Source organism: Schistosoma mansoni, chromosome 2 (genome assembly GCF_000237925.1).
Source record: "Schistosoma mansoni strain Puerto Rico chromosome 2, complete genome".
Lineage (NCBI taxonomy): Eukaryota > Metazoa > Platyhelminthes > Trematoda > Strigeidida > Schistosomatidae > Schistosoma > Schistosoma mansoni.
Window position 1 is genome coordinate 10,551,470 of NC_031496.1, and position 16,461 is coordinate 10,567,930.

The 16,461-nt window shown below is 36.8% G+C and overlaps 2 protein-coding genes across 2 annotated transcripts; both read left to right on the forward strand.

Annotated features, from left to right (window-relative positions):
- Positions 1-3,659: 3,659 nt before the first annotated feature.
- On the forward strand, positions 3,660-12,064 carry Smp_060820 (putative succinyl-CoA synthetase beta chain; the record flags this gene model as incomplete). The annotated part of the gene is made up of 6 exons (XM_018795641.1): positions 3,660-3,839; positions 3,876-4,064; positions 6,652-6,835; positions 7,407-7,528; positions 8,491-8,860; positions 11,330-12,064. 6 exons carry the CDS (start codon positions 3,660-3,662, stop codon positions 11,608-11,610), a joined length of 1,326 nt encoding a protein of 441 aa, XP_018649934.1. The 3' UTR covers positions 11,611-12,064.
- Positions 12,065-15,181: 3,117 nt separating this feature from the next.
- Positions 15,182-15,761, forward strand: Smp_060830 (hypothetical protein). Its single transcript, XM_018795643.1, has one exon. The coding sequence runs from the start codon at positions 15,438-15,440 to the stop codon at positions 15,750-15,752; it is 315 nt and encodes a 104-aa protein (XP_018649935.1). The 5' UTR covers positions 15,182-15,437; the 3' UTR covers positions 15,753-15,761.
- Positions 15,762-16,461: the final 700 nt, after the last annotated feature.

The following is a 16,461-nucleotide window of genomic DNA, read 5'->3' on the forward strand; positions in this document are numbered from 1 at the left end:
CTGTTTAGCTGATTACTTTATTTTGGAGCACATTGAGCTGTGGTGCAAAAGTAACTAATGTACGATATTAGGAGATTTTATGCACCTGATATTAGTTGGATAAAGATAGTCACTGTGGAATGTGAAGACCTTTTCAATGGTAAGCTCCTGATAACAGTAATGGAGAATGCTTAGGCGCTCAGTGTATTCGAACGCTTTCGTTTTGGTTCAAACCAAGGGACTCTTTGTTAGACTTCGAAATCACTCATGCTATCGAAGACATTGTCTAAATATCTTCCCAACGTTGGCGAATAGTGGAGTTTTGTCATTATTGTAAAGTGCTTGTAACATAACACACGATCAGGTCAAGCCTCACCCAAATGTATGGAAATTAAAATTATTGGCGATTCAGGGGTGTACTGAGACTACGGACTGGGCAGAAAATGCGATAAATAAATCCCAAAAATCAATAGCTCTGTTAATTTTCGACATTATATGCTGACTGTAAGATCCATTTAGAAGGTTTTGTGTAGGAAAGTTCCTCCATACATACTTTTGCAACTTATTTCTGTTGGTCTTCTTGAGTGTACATTTTGTTAGTCTTTATGATGCCATTTGAAATGGCAATATTCTAATTTATTATAGTTTTTCTCATTTTTCCTTCGCCTTCTTTGAGTTTCTATGTTTCTTCTTGAGCTGTATTTATATCGTTTTAGTTGATACTTAATCTTGGTTGCAGCCATATTGATTGTTTCCCCCCTTTGATTGTGTTGCTTGAGTTGACTGGGATTGTGCATTTTGATTGTGAATTGAAGCACTTTTCCGGAATTGGAAACACTTTGTGTTATAAAGCAAAAAACTATTATCTTTTGAACAGATTTTTACTTGATAGAATAACACATCTTCTGGCGCGCTCGGTAATTTTCTTGCATTCCTTATCAATCTGTCTATTTATTGTAATTTAGATCGATTATTGAGGGAACAATTATTGGTTGAATAACTGGGCGGTAATATTTGTTTAAGTATTAATGTACATTTGTATTTATAATGAAAGTAAGAACCGTTATTTTCTCAATCCCCCTGTTTTGATTTCAACTAGATGATAACGTGTGTTTAAACTGCCCAGACAATTGTTCTTTAGCCAAAACTTAATTTAGAACTTACACTGACCACATAAAGTTTAATGGACGCACCTAGCTGAAAGAGCTGGGTCGTGCATCCACACCAAATCACGAGTGGTTACGCCGTCCTCAACTTCTCCTGCGATCACCAGCCAGTTTCGATTAGTCACTCCTCGATATATTGATAACCTATCAAATATATATTCGAACCACCTCGCTCCTGACTTTTGATTTCACTGGGTGGGTACGATTAAATTAATGGTGTTGCTGGTTAAAGCATTGTCAAATCACAAACTCCTGTGTCATCATCAAGCTCATAAATTCAAGAAGCAGGGTGTAAATTAAAGAAGAATAAATAAAGAAGAATAAACATTCCCCGTTATGATACGATAACTAACATAAAGACGAGAAATCCGTCCATTATGGACAAATAAACAGGTAAAAAATATCATAGATGTAGCATAATTCAAAAGTGTTAGTCTCTACAAGCACTCAAGAAACGGATCCGTTCATTGTAAGACTACGAATGCTTGCAATGCTTTGATAGGAAAATCTAGACATTCATGTGTAAAACAATTGGTTAGGGGTTATGAAAATAGTCCGAAAAGGTTATTTTCGTATATAAAAAGACGAATTCGGAAGTGATGGAATCCCGCCACTTTTCCTACAACAAATTTTTTGATATTAGCAGGAAATGATGTTGCGAAGGCTGAAGCCTTATCAAAATATCTTAGAAGTGTTTTCTGCCGACGAATGCGAAAGTCCACTTCACCAGGATTTCTGACAAGCACGAATCTTTGCACGTTAATCCCATGATCTAACATCAACTTTTTGCACTGATATTCTTGAAGATTTATAGAACGTTTCCAAATCTTGTTGACAAGGCTACAACGAGAAAACACATTTCCTAGTTTATTCATACTACGCACAAGTGATGACCTTTAGTGCTCAAGATTTGTTGATTATGTAAACTATGGAATTTTAGCACAACATTTTGGCGTCAACAAAGATTACGAACAAACTCAATGTTGTCTGATACGGTCAAAATCTGCTTTCAAAAGATTCCGCCTTCAGGCAATCGACGGAGATATGCGCGCTTTCTCTGTTCACTTAAAAAGGCTATGATGTTTCATCAAGTGTGTAACACACTTCGCTGTGGGCTGGATACAAAGTTCAGTTAACTCAGCTAAATGAATGGTGCTTGCAATGCGCGCTAAGCTTCCTGTTGTCCAGACACACAACGACCTGGAAGTTATCGTTAGCCAAGAATTAAAGACTACTGCACACCGCCTTGCGATATTTGCCAGAGGTTTTACAACCCTATGGTCAATATTTAAGTCCTTTGGCAGTACAGACTCCAAAAACATTTTATTTTGGCACACAGTATTCGTTCGTCCAAAACTTATGATTTTTACCGGAATAGCGAATCTGCCGCATGGTGCTCGACTGTCTGAAGTAAACCTATTTCCATTGTGATGTAGAAGAATCAGAGGCGACTTGATCACAATTTTTAAACTACTTAGTAATAAATTTGAATCTGTTATTTCCATATTTTTCATGTCTTCCGAAGCGCAGTATTTAAACGGACACTCAAAAGTGTTCCTAGGCTCAGGTTTAATCACTTGTCAGCAGACTATCGACTTTCCCATCGAATCATCGACGAATGGAATTCATTCCTTAACAATCTGTCGACGTTTTCAAAAGAAGGTTGGATCGAATAAGAGAACATCACTGCCACGACTAACACAAGCTACTTAGTCTCTTTTTCTAGCTGAACTGGAACGGAAACCTACTCTCACTTTGGATGAACTTTAGTTGTGTAGGAGTCATAGTTTCGATAGCTGTCAATAGTCTCCTTACTGCTCTGTTTGGTTCAACATCCCTTACATATCCTAGATGTTGCATGCTGTATGTCAATCTTCACAGTAAATATATTTTCCCCCCGAAAATTGTATCGTAAAAGCTCAACCAGCGCAGTAAAATCAGAATTTAGATGTGAAGGTGTTTGAAGATATACTCCGAAGGCTATCGATGTGTTGAAAAGAGTTTGGTCTAGGATGGCTGACAATTTGAAGGGATGCGTGGTATGGAGTACCGACTTGATACCTCTTTCAGATGCGTGACCGGGAGCATTCATCTAGATGTGTCCCATAAAACTAACGAGGTCAGCAGCAATGTCGAAGTCTGACAAAACTATTTATTTTGAAGATATATTTGCCGCTACAACCTCAGTACGTGGTCGAAGCTCCATCTGTTGATGCTCTCCAAAAGGCTGGATCATCTGAGAGACTAATACTGTTAAGAATAACATGGGCTACCCAACCTCCTGTCTTCTCAAAAGTGAAACTCAGACTAAAGGATTAAATTTTGCCGAGACTCGAGAAAGTCAGAGGAAACACAAGCAGGACGAATCAAGTCGATGACTGTCGCATATGAAGATTGCGAAAGTGATAGTTTCAGTTTTCTTCTACTTGATCTTCAAGTAGACTGACGAAGTTACGAAAATGAGTTGAGCTTATTTCAAATCTTGAGCACTGAAGGTCATCACTTGTGCGTAGTATGAATAAACTAGGAAATGTGTTTTCTCGTTGTAGCCTTGTCAACAAGATTTGGAAACGTTCTATAAATCTTCAAGAATATCAGTGCAAAAAGTTGATGTTAGATCATGGGATTAACGTGCAAAGATTCGTGCTTGTCAGAAATCCTGGTGAAGTGGATACGACAAAACACAATTTCAGAGTAGACTGTTATATGTTGTAAATGACAAACTTACAGGTCAAAGAGTATGTTATAAAAGCTCAGATACCGGCAGGTGGTAGAGGAATGGGCGTTTTTCGTGATGGGTTTAAAGGTGGCGTCCATCTTACGAAGGATCCAGATGAAATGGCACTCATAGTGTCGAAGATGCTTGGAAACCACCTTATCACCAAGCAAACGACATCCTCGGGTATCCTTGTCAGTCAAGTAAGCTTACGCATTGGGTTTTATTCCGGAGTTTTGGGTCAGCTGTAGTTTTTACGGACAAAAAGATTGTCTAATAGACTGGATGTAATACAGGTGGCATGAGAATTGCTTTTATTAGTTTCTTGATAGCATTGGAGTTTAGAAATTCCTATCTACTTGTTCTGGCTCCGTAGGCTCAGCGTGTGTTGTCAACGCAAAAGTGTTCCAGCTCAAGAACCTGTAGTACTTTTACCCATTAAAGTTATTTCCAGTCTCCAGTAGTAAGGTTAAGAGTTCGACCGATCTATATTAATTATTGAAATTTACAGTACTGTAAATGTCCGATCTCACTTCCAATGTATTAACAACAGGTTCTGATACCATATGTTCTGGTACAGAATTTCGGAGGAACGCGACTTCAGACGTGGACGATTTGATCTTGGTTTTCGGGCTTTCTTAGAATGTCCTCAGTCTTAGTGATCATCGTTCAGTGTATGATAAACCAGTATTAGATCACCACATAACCTGAGTTAAGATAACGGGAACATGTTGAGGCGTCTCCGTGTGATACCTTTTGAGATACCTTTTGCCATTTTGGCCCCTGAATTTCGAAGTTGTTCTAGCATATCCGTCTCATACTTAGAGCAATAACTCGCTGCTTGAATCCCATATTTCCAATTCGCTCTGAAAAACGTCAGGTAAAATACCCTAAACATTTCTTCGTCCAAGTAGTGAGATGACTTATGTCAAGCCCGTAAGACCCTGAAGCTTTTGGCAACGGCAACCTTGTAGTTATTAGTAGTTTCGCGATTTTTACTTATTGTGACTCCTAGATCCATGTTGTTCAATCGGCAGATTAATCATGCATTATCGGGTTTTCCTAGAACCAGGTTGTTCTCTGGATGTTAGGTAATGCCCTTTCATATAGTTTTATATAGCTCCCGGTATAATCTTTTCCATTAGCTTGCCAACTACATTGGCTAAACTATCATTTCGATTATTGCTGACTAATTCTTTATTTATCGCTTTATAAAATGGACTGATTATTGCGTCTTTCCAGTCCCTTATGAAATTGGACTGCCGTTACATCAAGTCCAACAGTGCTGCCAGAGGCTCGACAGTCACACCCCTAAGCCTTCATAATCCTTGGATGAATACTATCAGTACCACTCAACGTGTCTCTTACTTTTTCTATGTTAATGATTGTTTTGCACTTTCTTCAGAATACGCGTTAACATTTCTTCATAGAGTTACGAAACTTTTATCCATCATGGAAGTTTCCGTTGAATATTTTGAATGAATATGCTTAGAAGGCTTCACGTCATGATTTGTTTAACCATGTGTTAGTTCTTGCTTGTAATGATTATCCAGAGTAAAGTTGTTTTTGAACTCTTGCTTTTGCGTGACCTTTGATATTTTCTGTCTGGTTGCTACTAATAGTTTTCTCATCTTCCTGTCTCAACGTTATGCTTGTTTACTATACATAGAGTTGTTAAACTTTAATTTCTTTTAGTTGATTGTCAATTTTTCTTCCGCACTACTGCCTTCATTTTGAATCCTGTCGTTGAATTTTATTGTTGAAGATTTGTTTGTGGCAGTTGTTGCATTCTCGGGTTCTAAATTGATTTCATTGTATTGAAACAATCTTGATTGTTTGTAATTAGGAATTACCGTAAGGAGAAGCTAAACCTAGTCGTAATCGTTGATCATGATACAACAAATTTCAACTTCGAGCGCATCAGTTGAAGGTATAAGTATTTCCACCCTTCTAATGGAGCTGACATTTAACAACTGATTCTCATCTTTAGTTACACTCTTATGGATGAAAGTTTCAGTTATTTTATAAATTAGGCAGTTGTTGGTAGATGATGCACAATGATACTCCTTGGTTAGCAGATCATGCTTGTGTAACCTAATTATTGCGACAAGGCTCCATATGAACTGATATCGGTGTCTGACACGATTGAACGAAATAAATTTCATTTTTAGTAAATGACATGAAATTTTAGTACAGAAATGATCTTGGTCAAATATCGTTTGAAATTAAGCGAGTATATGATGAGTTTTCTAGCTGACCTATCTGTTGGTAAAATTAAATGAATATCAGGCTTTGTTCTTGCTCACCGTGAATTTTTCGCAGTAATTCACTGGTGTCATACGTTTCCTTACAACGTTGATAAAATCCAAAACCCTTTGTTGATTGATTATTTTTCATCCATTTCAGCAGTCAATTTTTATTTCGGTCAGTATAAAAATTCCAGGTAGTTTGCTAATATATATAAGAACCATAAAAACTTAATTTGACTACAATTAACATGTCTGCCATTAAGTTCTTTATCTAAACTTAGAATCGTCCTTCTAGTATTTTTATTTAATTCAAATAATTTTATAAGCCTCAAATCATCTACGAACCTTCATTAACCACAATCAGTTTTTGTCACTTCAAAACATAAATGTCAAATTTCTTGATATATACAGACTGATTATGAAGTTTATTATAAATATGAGAAGAATCAGCATATTCACTTATTATTATTAAATCCCTTCGTATTTATAAGTTATCGTAGCAGTTATTTTTTCTCAAGTATATTATTGTGAATTTCTTCAGGTCATGGTAGCAGAGGCACTTGATATTCACCGCGAAACATATTTTGCTATTTTAATGGATCGAACATCTAACTCCCCAATCATGGTAGCATGTAGCAAAGGTGGAATGGATATTGAAGAACTAGCCAAACGTTGTCCATCTGAAATTATCAAAGAACCTATTGATGTAACTGTCGGGGTAACTGGTTAGTATATGAAAATTACTTTCCTTTCTATATATTCACTAAAGTATTCAGCTTATACTTGTCGAATACTCTTAAGTGACATTCAAACATTTTCAACTCAATGGTATGAAACTGAAACTCACTGATGAGGCGATTAGCTTTTTTTAAATGCTAGTTTATTGAAATTACCACTAATATATATATATATATATATATATATATATATATATATATATATATATATAACACTTGATAACTCAATAATACACATCAATATTAGTAGAAATCTGTTCATTCGTTTGAAATAATGCTTCTGTGATAATATGAAATTTTACTGGAATAGTGAAGTAGACGAACTGTGAAGTTTGACTAGTAAACGAGCTAAAATTAGATGCTTTTTAATGTTATGAAGTGTGTGGTCAACATGTTTGCTGCAGGTAAGTACAGATATCGAGAAAATGTGTTTCCTATCAGTCACATGAGATGCCTATTTTGAGTACTGTAAGATGTACCCAGCAGAAATTTTAGGAAACACTATATATACTATCATTGTCCACTTTTTCACTGATCAAATAATTTTCCTATTTTGTAGAAGACCAGGCATCAAGGTTCGCCACAGCTCTGGGGTTCAATCCACATACTCAATTGTATGAACAAACCTGCAAACAAATTCAAAAACTGTACAAAATGTTCACAGCTTTAGATTGCGTTCAGGTTAGTCATATGGAGATAAACGCTTGATATACCGATAGACTGAAAACTGGCTAACCAATCTTTTAGTATACACTCAAACTAGATAATCCTATTCAGTCTTTTGACAACTAGCCAGAATTCCTGATAGGTGTTTGTAATTAGATTTGTTTTCTAAAAACCACTGATGCCTACTAATATATTGCTTATGGTTACATCATGAATTTTGTGTCACGATTTATAGTTCTAACTAAAATGAAAATGTTCAGCGATCACATTAGATGTTATTCTCGATATTCTATATCAGCTGAGATAATAGAATGTATATCTATTGACTAGAAAGTAGGTATGCTCATCATAAGACGTTAAGACCGTGGATCCAGTTCTCTGTTCATGCTCTAGGTGTTCATAACTAGGACAAGGTAACTCTTAATCTCACTCTTGTTTTTATTGGATAAAGACTCATTCAAAACAAAGTAAAATAAACCAAGCTACCTTTTATCATTACAATAATGATCTAATTATATAATCCTTATACTATAAACGTTTGTAAAAGCACCCATCAGTTTGAGAGTTAGATCATTTGTTTAATTTAGTTTTGAACGACTTGCGGTGCTATGACCTTGCATCCCAACTTTTCACCATACAATTTTGTTATTACATATTCTGAGAAGTATTTTTTAAGAAACTCGAATTTGCAGGCAATTTTAGTGGTGAGTGACAACTAACTTAATTCCTTAGTGATCTACACTGTTTACGTTTTATAAACCAAAGAATGCGATCTTAACAGCAATCCAGTTGACATTCAACTGTTCATCTTTAGTTGCTTTGAGCTAATGAGTAAGTTTTCAAACCGTTACTCATCGTTTCAACTGTTCTAGATTGTTTAAAATTCATTTCATGAAGAATTGTTTTCAAATTAGTTAGGAACTGTTAAACTAGTCAAAATGAAACTTTTTGTTTTACAAATTCTCTGTTTTTGACAGGTTGAAGTTAATCCTTTTGGTGAAACAAAGGATGGTCAGATTGTATGTTTTGATGCTAAATTAGCTTTCGATCAGAATGCAATATACCGCCAACCAGAAGTTCATAAAATGGCCTTGGAAGTTGAAGCTGTTGAAGTGGCTGCTTCTGGTCCGAAGAGTGCAGCAGCCTTAGAAGCAGATGCTACACACAATGGCTTAAACTATATCGGTCTAGATGATGGGAATATCGGTTGTATTGTAAATGGAGCTGGATTGGCTATGGCTACTATGGATTTGATTCATTATCATCATGGTAAACCTGCTAATTTTCTTGATCTGGGGGGAAGTGTCACTACGTCTCAAGTTGAAAAAGCATTCCACATACTTGCCAGTAAGTAAATTACAGGTACCTCACTCTGTTCTTTTTATTAAGCCCATTTATGGACTATTGTCACTCTGGTCCTCAAATTTTCAAGCAATTACTATCAATTAAGTAATGCAATTTAGATGCCTCAGTAAGAGTTCTGCGACTGTAATGGACCATAACACAAGTTTTATTTATTTGCTCTCTTCAATCTTATAGTTTAAACGTACTATCAACCTTTATTTTCGTGACGTATGCATACCAACCATTGATTTAGGACTTATTAAGCGTTTAGTTTCAAAACTTAGAAAGTATATCTCCCTCAGTCTAAATAAATTATCATGAAAATCCCTATAACAGATAGTAAACTGTTTTACAAGCTCATGACTTCCATTGGCATATCTTAGTTGGTGAGAATTTATGTTGGAATGTGGTTCGAACTTATTACTGTTAAAATCTCGTTGATGTCCTTTGTTTTTATTTTTGGAAATAGATGATAGGTTGTGCCAATCTGTAAGAAAGGACAAAAGTCCTTCTGTGACAATCACAGAGGGGTCAGTTTGACTAATATAGTGTCTAAAATATTAGCTTCAATTATACATCGACGCCTAACCAAAGCTCGTGAAAAGCAGACTAGATAAAACCAGACTGGTTTTCGACCTAGACGTGGTTGTATAGACCAGATATTCACTCCACGTCAGGTCTTAGAACATAGACACACATTCAGACGCCACACAATCATAGCATTTCTCGACCTTAAGGCGGCATTTGACTCCGTTGATCGTGAGGTCCTGTGGCGGTGTTTGTCACTGAAAGGAGTGCCAAAGAAGTACATTAACCTTATACAGGTTCTCTACTCGAACACAATTGGTCGAGTTAGAGCTTATGGCAAACTGTCATCAGAATTGCTTACCTCAAGTGGTATTCGTCAAGGCTGTCCACTCTCTCCATTCTTGTTTAACTTTATGGTAGACGTGCTTTTAGGAATAACACTTTCCTCATCCAGATTTAGAGGTGTTGAACTTCTGCCAGGAGACTCACTTGTTGACTTAAAATATGCCGGTGACAGTTCTATTTGGTGAAGAAGCTGACAAAATGCAGAGTCTTCTGACCACTATGAGCAACAATGCAGGCATGTTTGGGATGCTATTTTCCCCTTCAAAACACAAAATCTCACTTCAGGATTGGGATGCGTGGACACCCGAACTAATGATAGGGAGTGAAGTATTTGAGCGCGTTGACCTCTTCACTTATCTTGGGAGTGTCATCAGCCCTTGTGGTCTGGTGTGTGACGAAATCTCAGCACGGATGCAGAAGGTTCGTCTGGCTTTTGCCAACTAGTGTAATTTATGGCGTAGGCGATATATCCGTCTAGCCGCCAAGTGATGGGTTTACTGCGCAGCAGTTTGTTCCATCCTACTATGGGATTTGCATCGACAACTGTATCTTTGTGCTAATGTGGTATGGCGACTCGAACTGATGTACGTATGTATGAAGTTCTACGTTGTGACTGACTGACTGTGTGATAGTTGATATATAGGTCATAAAAATATTTCGTCTCGTACAAGTATTTTAGGACAAGAAAAAAATCTAAATTATGTGAGTGAAAATTATACTCTCAAATACTTTGAAGAATAACTGATTTCTGTTTTAAATGGAAAGATCATTGATTTGTTATTCTTCTAAGATATACACCTTTAATTTTTTTGTAAAGTTTTCATTATCCCCCTGAAAAAGTCCAGACAAGTTTGCTAAACGAAACGTCTGGATTATTTAAATTTCAATCTCTGAGATTATTTCAAATATAATTTTCACATATAATGAATTCTTTATACTCGGCGCCCAGATTTTATCAGACTATTCGTTCTAATATTAACGAATATTCGTATAAAGTTATAATACTTACTATTCGTGAGTAGTATCATTTTATATTTCTTCGATTTATACTATGCAACAAATTTTACCGATATGTTGTAACCATTATCTTATCTTTTTATTTTAACATTCTATTTCATTATCTGACTTCCTTCTCTTCTGTTGATGATTGTGCTTTCTCACTACTTGTTTAGTTTTACACGTTATTTAGTAAACACCAACTATCGGTGCTAGCCACATTTTTTGCTTGCATTATTTATGACACTTCATTCATATAAATTCTTCAGATCACACCGTTTACTTATGTTTTCCTTTATATGCATAATCACTATCTGGATACTTTGCAACTCGAAGCACATAGATTTCTTTGAGTTTCTTGTATCTAGTGCTGCCTTATATTTATACAAATGTTCCTCTTTGAATTATATTTAAATCCTTCATTCTAAATTTACATGCGTAATATTTGGCCAATAAAATTCTGTTATTTACTTAACATCATCATCAAGTTTAGGGTTTGTTCAGTATATCTAATGTACTTCTCAAAAAACATGTCGAGTTTAAATTTTATGTCAAGTTGTTTTCTACTCTACTGAATTTTTTATCCGATTTCCTCCTCTGTAGGAGACTCACGAATTGATTGCATTCTGGTGAATATATTTGGTGGGATTGTTAACTGCAAAACAATTGCTGAAGGTCTTATATCAGCCTTAAAGAATGGCATCGTTAATATACCGGTTGTTGTTAGACTTCAGGGTAATAATGCTATCGAAGCCCAGTCCCTTATTTCTGACAGCGGTTTAGAGTTAATCGCCGTCAACAGCTTGGAAGAAGCAGCGTCACTTGCTGTCTGGAAAGCAGCATGTATACGTCATGACTCCTTGGCCTGTGATTCAGTTGCTTAATTTTATGTATATATGTATGTCTAATATGCAACTCAGTTTCCTCTGTGCTTCTATCTAATCATTCAAAGTTGTATCTATTTGGCGACGTCGTTGAGTGCTTTTCATTCTAACATTACTTGTTACTTTAGGAAGGAAATCAATCCAATGTATTTGCATAGACAACCAAAAGTTTCAAATTGATATACCATCTTCCAACGCTTTTACTTTTTTCACTATGAATCTTATCTCCAAAATAAAGGCTTAGCCATATGTCGTGAAGTTAACGTTTTCAATATGATTGCAAACGATTTTTCTTTTCATGTTTTTGTCACGCGACATAGTTGAGTTCGTTTTACTTTTCCGTTTATCATGCTTTCTGCATGTCAACAGTTTGGAAAACATTTTTTCAATATGACTGACTGGATTGTTTGATAAGAACTAATCTTTTAACCTCATGCATAATTTAACCTTTTCGAAATTCCCCCCTTTTTAATTAGTTGAGCGAATGTTATTAGGTATTACGAAACATCACAACAAGAAGTATTTTAAAATGTACTGTGAAACAAAGTTTTAGGACTGCTTGATGCTTTATTATAGAAATGTGACTACGTACTACTCAAGGTCTTTACGTTGAAGGCTTTTCCAAACCACCTGGGGAATTCTTAGTTTTTCCACTTAGAATATAGGGTTTTGTTCTAACGAGATAATTTTCACGCTTGTGGTTAAGTTATCAGTTATGTTTGGCAGGGCTACACCTTTTCAATCGGTAAAACTCGGTTTCGTGAACGACTTTCGATACGATGAGCGGTGTGAAGGTTCTTCAGTCAAACACTGTCAATTAAGTCCATTTATGGCTAACTACTATCAGTACAGTCCTTTCTCGATTTCTATGATCGCACGTGTCCTGGAAAGGTCTTACTGATTCGTCATCCTGGAAACTCACCCCACTATCTGATGGGAAATCCTGTTGGAAGCACATTCTCTTGGACGCATTCATTAATGATGGAAAATGTCTTTGGTCCGACTCTCTTTTTTTGAATCCAAAATGTTGCCTCGTAACTTTTCTATGTAGAAGTCTAAAGTGGTCATAAGAAATGATGCCATTGCGGGCGGTGGTCGCTTATACTAGCTTATAACATCCGTCAGGCCTGAAGAGACCTCGATACCGATGAAAAAGTCTTCTTTGGGTTCTCCCAGTTTTACCCTGGACAGGATATCAACACACTGAAAGCCGAATTCGCAAAGCGGCAATCGGCTCTTCGCTACTCCATAGTTGTATAATAAGGTCTGCATAAGTAGGGGCGTGGGTAGACTGCATGCTTTTGATCACAAGCATTGTGAGGTAAGAAAGAATACAGATTGCCACGTGAAGCGTTCAGTCAATTTTGAAACTTCACAACTAAAGTAGTCAGAAGGAGGTTAGGGGCAGTCATACCGAGGAATGTTATCCGTCCATGAAATCAGCTACCGAAATCGATATTATAGGTGGCACTGTTTACCTTCATCTTTGTCAGCGTGATTGACAGTATGGTTTAGAACGCTAAATATACCGGCCTAACGTCAGTCTGAGATAAATTCACTGCATTTGCTCCTGAACATTGATCTCTAAAATCATTTCACTACTTACGGTACGGATTCTCTCTCCAAAATTCATATTTTCCATCTACACTATTCTACTATCACTGATTCCATCCTACGTAACTCAACATTAATCTGCATGGTTCTATATCATTACCCGGTCGGACGTCGATGAACATCTGTTCATGGTGTTTGAGTTGTTTGTTACTATCTGACAACTAACTAGAAATCTATGGTGTTTATATCTTGTCACGTTATCCGCAGTCCATGAGGATTATAATGAATTTCAGATGTGATGGTCTCATTGTACTTCAGTTTTCCAATGACATTTTATCATAAGCCTTTCATTTTTTGAGGAAATTGATCCAAACTGTCAGATAGATCAGAATGTTCAAGTCAAGTCGTATCAGCGTGATAATTAAATTCTCAAAACTGGTAGTCCTCTATGACTTTAACAACGACCCTACACTCAGTAGTTTTACTGGACACACCTCAGCTGGAGGCTCTCGGTCAAAAATCTACAGTGGGTCACCAATAGGTTTGCTGTTCTAGCCATACTTACGTCTATAACCCGTCATGAAGGAGCATAGACCGCTCACCAACATTCTCCATCCAGCTGTGTCCTGGGCAATCCGTTCCAGTTGCTACTCATCCTTTTCATGTCTGCCTGCAATTATCGATGCAGTGTGTTCTTCGGTTATCCGCTTTTCCATCTCCTTTTAATACTCCAAGTTAGCACTTGGCTCGTGATGCAGTCTGACGATTTCCTCAATGTGAGTCCAGTCCACCCCTAACGTCTTTTCCTAATTTTCACTTCAGCTGGAAGCCGATTTGTTCTCTTCCACGGTAGGCCGATGCTGATGGTATCGGGTCAACGGACATTGAGTATCGTGCTCAAACAACCGTTTTTTAATATTGATGCCCTTACGATGATGGTTGTCATAGTACAGCTCCGTACAGTTGGACTTTCTTGACGTTCTTGTTGAAGATTTTGACCTTTATGTCAGTTGATAGTTGTCTGGAGTTCCATATGTTCTTCAACTGTAGAAAGGCTGTTTTTTCCTTTGTCTATCCCCGTATTTGCGTCTGCATCAGATCCTCAACGTTCACCGATGATGCCGCTCATGTATGTAAAAGATTCCACCTCTTTTAGAGCTTCTCCATTAAGTGTAATTGGGTTGGTGTTCTCTGTGTTGTGTCTGAGGATCCTACTTTTTCCTTTGTATGTGTTGAGGCCTATTGTTGCAGAGGCTGCTGCTACACTGGTCATCTTTATAGGTACTTGTGCGTATGTATGAGATAGAAGTTCAAGGTTATCTACGAAGTCCAGGCTGTCTAATCGATTCTGAGATGTCCGTTGTATTCTGTGCTCCTCATCAGTTGTCGAGGGAGAGTGGCAGCCTTGTTTGACTCCCATCCTCCATCAACCACTCTGTAGTGTAGTATGTCGCATGAATTCCGGATGATGTTGAAGATTTTCTCAGGTAAACGAAGATGGTTATATGATCTGTCCATTTTATCAAACGCGTTCTCTTAATCAAGGAATTTGATGTATAAAGATGAGTTTCATTCAACTGATTATTCAACGATGATCCATAGTGTTGAAATTTGGTCGGGGCGCGACTGATCCTTACAGAATCCGACCCGCTGATCTCGAAGCTGGGCGTCTACTGAAGCTTTCATCATGTTCCGGGGATATTGGGAACAAAAGCATTGTCAAGCTGTGAATAGTCACTGAGTCTTAGTATATGAACTTGTTGCTTGCAGAAGAGATTCGTTTCTAAAAAATTGTCACATTCGATAAAAGTCTTCCACAAGATTCGAACATCGGTTATTGTAGCTTTCAGAGAAACACTGTATTTAGCCCGACTACATCCTAACCTCTTACTGTGAGGTACCAAGTTAATTATCTCTTTAACGTGAAATCACATAACTGTGAGATGAACTAATCCGAAGAGAGTTTATGCGTCAAGAGTGCCGGACTAGTGTATAAACGCTTAATATCGAATATTCCTCAAAACGTCTTTACTGCCAGTGCACATACTCAACATAAAACATAGTAGGAAGTTAGTGACTGATCATTTTAATTTATCTAACTCCAAAATACTGGTATTCATGATTCCTCGTTCATTGCTTACAGACTAAGACACTGTCGGTCTAATATTCATCGGAAAGTGGAAACTCATGAGTTCATTACGAAGATTTCTAGGACAGAACATGTGAAGTCTGTGACTGATAAGATTGATGTGGTTGGTGACGAAAGGTTGAGAATGTACATTGTAATTGCTTACTCAGGAAAATTCGAAGTAGATCCGAGTGGATTTCTACGTCAATCAAAATGTATTAGTCTAAAAATACAACCTGATTGCATGAAATATACCAAAGTCTTTCTAATTAGCACTATTGAACATTTAAAGTCCACAAAAATTCTGTACAGAAGTTTCAGATTAAGTTTAAAATATGTTTTTGAGGTGATATGGTTATTCAGGCTTGACAACGCTTTTGTCCTAACCAACTTTATATTCGAAAGATCCCAAACACAGTCAAATCAGAAGTCAGGAATGAAAGTGTTGAAGTGTGTCTAATAAAATAATGAGGTCCGCATCGATGTCAAAGACTCAAGAAAATAAATGACTTTCCCATATACAAACAGTGACTGCTGTAAGAGTAGAACTAGATAAAATCAGACATAAGATCTTCAGCAGCATAATTGCGGAGCGAAACTAGAAAACACAACTCTTAGGACTTCGGAAACAAACATGACCAATCAACAGGTGGAAAGTCTAAAACGTTTCAAACAGATTAGCGCTTGAAGAAACACACTCCATAAGATTTTCAAGGTACGTTTCTCAGAGTGTCTAATCTTCTCTTTAGTCATTCACATGACGGCATAAATTTCCCAGTAGCTGAATGAAACCATACGACTCTGTCCTGCGGGATGTATAAAGGATTCAGAATTATTTCTAAAATAATTTTTCTTGTGGTTTATGGTAATGGCCTTTGTATTGTCAGTTCCACGGAAACTTTGTTATTGTGTCATAATTAATTTACTAAAATAATGTTATATATGTTGATGACGAAACTCATGATCTTTTCAAGAAACCTAAATAACACCATTTGTTTGGATAATTACGTCTCACAAGACATTGTGTTATTTCGCATAAAATAATACATCAGCTTTCACTATCAAGTCTACAGTAATGTAATTGTCCAAGCTGGCTGACTGTAAAATACCATGTCCTGAGCTGACCTCATGTTGATAGCTGAAAAGATGAAGTACTTCAGTCGCAAAGT